The sequence below is a fragment of the Pelmatolapia mariae genome, linkage group LG16_19, assembly GCF_036321145.2.
Source record: "Pelmatolapia mariae isolate MD_Pm_ZW linkage group LG16_19, Pm_UMD_F_2, whole genome shotgun sequence".
NCBI lineage: Eukaryota > Metazoa > Chordata > Actinopteri > Cichliformes > Cichlidae > Pelmatolapia > Pelmatolapia mariae.
Window position 1 is genome coordinate 60210437 of NC_086241.1, and position 6650 is coordinate 60217086.

The 6650-nt window shown below is 38.4% G+C and overlaps 1 protein-coding gene across 1 annotated transcript; it reads left to right on the plus strand.

Annotated features, from left to right (window-relative positions):
• Positions 1-82: 82 nt before the first annotated feature.
• Positions 83-6559, plus strand: pacc1 (proton activated chloride channel 1). The gene is made up of 8 exons (XM_063499050.1): positions 83-234; positions 2562-2703; positions 2836-3048; positions 4531-4685; positions 4820-4962; positions 5062-5203; positions 5297-5404; positions 5492-6559. The coding sequence occupies exons 1-8, from the start codon at positions 199-201 to the stop codon at positions 5651-5653; spliced, it is 1101 nt and encodes a 366-aa protein (XP_063355120.1). The 5' UTR covers positions 83-198; the 3' UTR covers positions 5654-6559.
• The last annotated feature ends 91 nt before the right edge of the window (positions 6560-6650 follow it).

Sequence of the window (6650 nt, forward strand, 5' to 3'; positions counted from 1 at the left end):
GGTTGGGCCTTTATCGACTTCTCCAAAACCTCCAGGGGTGGGTGCTGGTGTCTTTTTTTTTTTTTTAACTGTGAGACTTGAGCTCGGTGGAATGAGGTGTTTTTAAACATGTCAGGTTTATTAGGAGCAATCTGCTGAGTTGGCACAAAAGGCTCGAAGAGCTGCTTTAGGTGAAGTCACTGGAAGTTCCGCAGAGGAATGCTCAGAAAAGGAAGGTCCCTCTCATACCAGGAGGTAAGTTACAAGTTCCTTCGTGTTTGTGTTTCACTCTGAAATCTTTCATGTTTGTTTCAGTAATCACAGGACTGCTACAGACTGTAGGCTTCTTTTTTTATTGTCTCTGAGGACAGCAGTAAAGTCTTTTTCTCTGGCTGTGTGCATGCTCCTGTCGGGCATATTTGGCATCATGTGACTGAACAGCCGCTTCCTGACTTCATGTTTTCTTTGGGTTTTAGCTGTAGTAGCAGTATTCATTTAGGTTATTCGCCAGTTCTTATTTTAAGCTTTAAAATAGCTGCAAAAATGGCGTAAAACCTTTTAAAACCACTGGTCGGTATGGCCATTTTAAAGCCTTGCTTGCATTTGGAGCCAGCGCTGACTTGGTCATTAAGTTTGTGGTGCTGTCAGGTGTTTTCATTGTTTACGCTCTCCTTACTGAAAGATGGTTTGGACATAATGTAAAACCGACAGTGTGATACTTTTTTTTTTTTTAAATGTGTATTTTTGTTGTTGTAAGTACATTACCTTTAACTTATAACCACTGACCTTAAATATCAACACCAGATAAGTTAAACTGTTTTCTCATTGGAGTATTTGATTGCAGGTCAGTGAAATGAAAGAAACAGTAATCACTGTTGTTGTGGCTAAATGTCAGGTTTGAAGAAGGCAAAAGTAGTGAAATGTTACTGTTTTCTATATTTTATAATTTCTTTTGAGACAGGGGGTCTTAAAGAAGGAGTTAAGGTGGGATTTAACAGATTTAACAGATGAGGGAATCCTAAAATTATTTAAAGAAAATAATTACAAGATGTGAAAATTTGTACTGTGAGCTCGAGCAGATTTGTTTTGTGTGTGTGTGTGTGTGTGTGTGTGTGTGTGTGTGTGTGTGTGTGTGTGTAACCATGATCGGCTGACCTGTGTCCCTGCTTCTCTAAGGTTCACTGCTCTTTGTGGATTTAACTGAATTGAACAAGATACAGGCCAAGGTCATATAGCCAACTGAAGCTAAACTAAGTCCTAAAACTAGACTTGAAAACAACACTTTAGTTAACAAAAATGAAAAACTAAACCAAATTAAGTAAAAAAGTAGAGGGAAAAATATTAAGCTTTAGTGTCTGTTAGTTTGATAAAGTTTTAATAATAACTTGCCTGATGAGACATTGATGGACATCGACCAGCTGTGTACAAAAATTTTGAGTCACAACTTTCCCAAAGTTTAGGGTTTTTATTGAAATATCTGAGCTCATTTTCCTAAATCCAGCCTCTGATGCATGCCCTCCATAGAGTAATAATTAAAAAGATTAACTAATAGAACTAACTTTTAGAACTAATGCTGAAACTAAAATAAAATTAAACATCTTCCAACAATAAAAACTAAACTCAAACAAGAAAATGTGCTGAGGAAACTAAAAACTAGTGAGTTAAAAAAAAAAAAGTCAAAATGAAAAAATAAAAACCAATTTTAAAATATGATACTGTAATAACTCTGATATATACAGATCTGCTGTTTTGATATAACCTGATATTGAGCATGAAAACTGCAACCTGCCCTGCACCATTCCAACAGCCCTGTTCATTCTGAGAAAGAAAGAAAGCACTGGTGAAGTCAGCAAAAACAAACTGATGTTATATATGATATGAAAACATGTAACTATAACAGATGTTTACATATTACTAAAATATGACAAGTTAACATGTGGAAGATGGATACATTGCAACTAAAAGGTGTGGCGTTACTGAGAAGAGAACAATATACCAAAAACAATAGTGTGTATATATATAAAACTTACTGTCTTTCAGGTATTCACCCAATAAAGAATAAAGAAACACAAACTCAATAGGTTGAATGCCTTTCAGGCACCGCTGCAGTCTGCACCTGTCCTGTTTAGTGGCTGCTCCATACCAGACTGCGATGGAAGAGCACAGGATAGACTCAATGACTGCAGTTGGACAATGACCTAAAACATGCATCCAAAGCAAACCAAGAGTTTATTAAAGCAAAGTGAATTATTCTTGTTGAAGACTAAACTTCGGACAGAAAGACCCACATACAAACAGCAACCGAAAGCTGCTCCAGTAAAGGCCTCAAAGCATTAAAAAGGAGGAAACCCAGCAATCTGATTTTGTCCATGAGTTCAAAACTTCAGGCCGTCGTTGCCAGCAAAGGGTTTTGTATTAGGTTTGATTCATCATTAACTGAAGATCTCAGGGTGCTATTCCACTCCACTTTAACTGGATACAAATGTGACCCCACCTTAATAATTGTTAGGATTTTAAGTATAGTTTTACTATACTTGTAACCAGAAATATGTGTTTAAATGTTCTTTTTTTTAACCCCACAGTTCAATGACGAGGATGATGATGATGACGGGGGGGGAGAGGAAGAAGATGAAGATGAAGGCAACGCACCGTCTCCAGTCTTTTTTGATGATACCACTGAAGACCCGGAGCATGAGAAGCCTGATAGCAGCATCTCACAAAGCAGTAGGAGATGTGTTTCTGCACCACATGCTGGACACTCATTACACTAATATATTTTTTATTGGTCCACGCTTTTGTGGCATTTAATTGGATTTGTCCACTCAGATTCCTGCCTTTACCCCTTTGTCCCTACAGCACAGGATGACGTTAGGGGGACCAATCCACCTATGAGATTCAGTAAAACCTGTCTGAAGAACTTCTTCACGGTGGTGCTCATCTTCATCTACCTGCTGCTGACTGCGGTGGCAGCATTCCTGGCCTACCAGACGATCTCTGACTTCTTGGAGAAACTAAACAACCCCGTTATGTCCGTCATTTACAAAGAGGTTGACTCATTTTCACCTCCTGGTTAGTATAAATGATACACTTTTAAGGGCATATTTTAGGACTATGACTGGGTTAGTGGGTGTTAAGTGTGCTGTTATGTCCAAAACATAGAACCACAGATAACTCATTTCATCCAGAAAATACAGATTGCGCCACATAGCAGCACTTCCCATTTTTTTTAATAAGCATTTAAATCTGCCTTTATCAGCATTTAGCAGGAAGGAGGAACACGTGCTTTTCGTGTAGTGGTTGTCGTGGCACTAGATGGAATATAGTATCTGAGTATACAAGGGGATATAGCTGATTAAACTATGCCACTAAGATATGGGACAGAGATTTTGAAGCTAGGTTATAATAGGTGAGCAGCTGCATGTCTTCATGAAGAGAAAGAGCACTATAGATGGGATGTTTGCTTTGAGAGTGTCGATGGAGAAATATAGAGAAGGTCAGAAGGAGTTTCAGTGTGTCTGTGGATCTAGAGAAAGCATTTGATAATGGAGATGAGTGTCAAAGGTGATTTGCAATAGAAGGATAGCAGCACTAGTGAAAGGAAAGGTTTACAAGATAGTAGTGAGACCTGCTATGATGTATGATTTTGAGATAGGAGGCAGAGCTGGAGTTGTCAGAGTTGAGAGGTAAAAATTTTCAATGGGAGTGACCAGTGTGGACAAGATTAGAGATGAGTCCATCAGAGAACCAGCTCAGGTTGAGCAGGATGGTGGATATAGCTGCCAGGCAGGAGGAGAAGAGAAAGACCACAGAGGAGGCTCATGGATGTAGTGAAAAGGACATGCAGAGGGTTTGTGTGACAGAGGAAGATGCTAGGGATAGGGTGAGATGGAGCCAGATGATCCACGCTGGCAAAGATTTTAGAAATTAATACTTCTTTGCTTCTTTTCATCGTCACACCTGGCCTGTTTTCTATCGCAATAAACCCCAAATTATTGTTGGTGACAAAATAGTCAATAATTGAATAACATTGAGACAGAAGGCAGGCGCTAGTTATTTGTGAATAATTTGTATTGCCTGCTGTGTGGCCACCAGAGGGTGTATTAAATCTGAAAACTTTTCTAAAATTGCAGCTTATCAAATGTGACTTGGTCAGTTGTTGCAGACATGCAATGCAAGGTGCATTTTCTTTTTTGTGTTGTATTTTTGCTTTAGAAGATAATGTGGTTTATTCTTTAAACAATACACGCTCTCTGTATTTTTTTTTCCAGCTAGTCCCTTAAGCCTTAAATCTCCATCTGAAAAGACATCCATGAAAATAGTCAGTAACAGCTGAACAAATCCTGTTCTCTGTGGATGAGAGACACATGGAAGAATTTTGAAATGCATTAAGTGTCCTCGTCTGCGTCACCAAAATAAAACGTGTTTGGAGGCACCCGTTGCAAAATTTTACATTTTTACCTCCACATAGAACAAACAAGTAAATGGCTGTGAGTCCATAAACACTGCTGTTGAAGAACGTTGATGCAGACTCTGTTTACTTTCTTTGAGCAGGCATAGCTCTGTACCCTGGCAAAGCCCAGCTGCTCAGCTGTAAACATCACTACCATGACTACATCCCACCTTTAGTGGACCCCGGCAAGCCTCAAGAAGTAGACTGTAACACAAAAGAAGTGACCTACTTTGGGCCATTCGCGAACGAAACAGAGGTCAGAATTAACTTTTTTTTATTTGGTTGTTTCTCAGACATGACCCACAAGTCTGAGCAATCCAAAAGATGTGCAGCTATAAAATAACTGCAAAATTGTCTCCACTGGATTTACATACTATTATACTCTTACAGAAAAAAGCTCTGGTGGTCCGCGGGCCATCTGACGTCCGTAACAAAGAACTGATCTTCATGCAGTTCAGTCGCAATGAAACAGAGGAGGACTTCAGTGCCATCACTTACATGCTTTTTGCCAAGTTTAGTGACTTGATTGACAGGTAATCACTGTTTAATAAGACACTTGCAGCTTGATGTTTTGCAAAGTGCTAACAGTGATTTGTGTGATAGCAGCATATGTGCCTGTTTTCTTCCTGTAGTGCAAATAAATCCGAGTTTATGAGGGACTGTGAGAGAAATTACTCCATGTGGACCTTCTCTGGAGGCTTCAGAACCTGGGTCAAAATGTCATTATTGACAACATCTGGGGTAAAAAATGAAGCTGTCGAGTTTCGACAAGAGGTATTTATGTCCCAACAGTTTACATGTAGTTCCATGCATGATGGCATTTGAATTGAAAGTTTTTAATTTGATTATTTATGGTGAATGGTCTAGTCTTCTGTGGTGAAATTCAACGATAAAAGGCCTGAAGGGGCACAAACCGATCAGCTCTACTTTGCTGTCTTTGAGTGGCGAGATCCTTTTATGCAGGAAATCCGACTGGTATGTTCTCACAGAAGTTTTCTCTTTATTTGAATTGTGTGCTCAACAAAAAAATTGTTCAACAAAACTTTGCTTCTTTCCAAACAGATAGTGACTGCGAATGCCTGGAGCTCTATAGCCATCCTCTGTGGGGTCTTCATGGCTCTCTTCAAAGCTGCCAATTTTGCCAAACTCACTATTAAGTGGACTATCAAGATGCGCAAGAGGCATCTGAGGAATAAATCACGGGAACTGAACAATGTAACCTGAAACACTTTGCAGAAATGACACAATCTCACAGTATCCAAACTCTAAGATCTGACGGAGCTGAGCTTTATTCTCACACAGCTGCTTTTTCCAGGTCACTACAGGCACTGTTTTTGTAATCAATGGTGAGAAATATTAGCACTAGGGCATGCTTATGAATTACATGCCCTGCTGCTTCTCTTTTAACATGTAAGCTGGCAGTAATAACTGATTATTACTAGATTATTGTTATTGCTAGATTAATTTTCTTTAAGAGCCAGTATTTAGTTACTGCATTTCAAAAGAAGATGTGCTTCACAAACATCTTCTAAAACGTTCAATAAACACTGCGTTTGACACGCACACTCAAGAAAATGTTGCTGAAAGCCAGGACACTTTTAAAAGTTCTTAAAAGTTGTTTTGAGTGTAAAACTGAGAAAATGTGAACTTTTGTGTTATATCTTGGACTGGTTCTGTTCTGAAAGTGATAATACTATTTTAAAGACTCTAAAGGGATTACTGAGAACTGTTTTTAATTTGTAGTTTGTTTCTGTAGCATATATGTTCCAGCAGTGCTGCTGTTTTTCATTTAGATTCAACGTTATGCATCGATATGTTGAAATCTTGCTGTTTAAATGTATGTGTTAGTTATGTGTAAAATGCAATCTTTTACTGATTTTTCAAAATAAATATGTTTTTACTCTGTATTTTACTGCCGAATTTAATTTTACATGGTATCAATGGGTAGACTGTCCAGACTTTATATCTTTCCCAGACGAACTGATACTTGATTTTATCTATATGTTTGGATTTACCTTGAATAGGGGACCACTAATTTGTGAAGTAGAAGAAAATAGATGGATGGAAAACAGATGCTTCAAGTTACTGCTGATATAGATGCTTCTACAAGCTTTTGAATCGTGGGGTGTTCTCAGTTTTACACACACTTTATTTTAATTTACTTCTTGTTAAATAAACAATACCACAGTGTACTGTATCATGTGCAGTTGTTCATCTGGGA

What these genes read in the sequence shown, in the direction of transcription:
- pacc1 (XM_063499050.1), top strand. Translation starts at nt 199, where the DNA reads ATGCTCAGAAAAGGAAGGTCCCTCTCATACCAGGAG. An exon ending in TAGCAGCATCTCACAAAGCA is followed by an intron (nt 2,704 to 2,835) that starts GTAGGAGATGTG and finishes TTGTCCCTACAG; the next exon opens with CACAGGATGACGTTAGGGGG. An exon ending in TTATGCAGGAAATCCGACTG is followed by an intron (nt 5,405 to 5,491) that starts GTATGTTCTCAC and finishes CTTTCCAAACAG; the next exon opens with ATAGTGACTGCGAATGCCTG.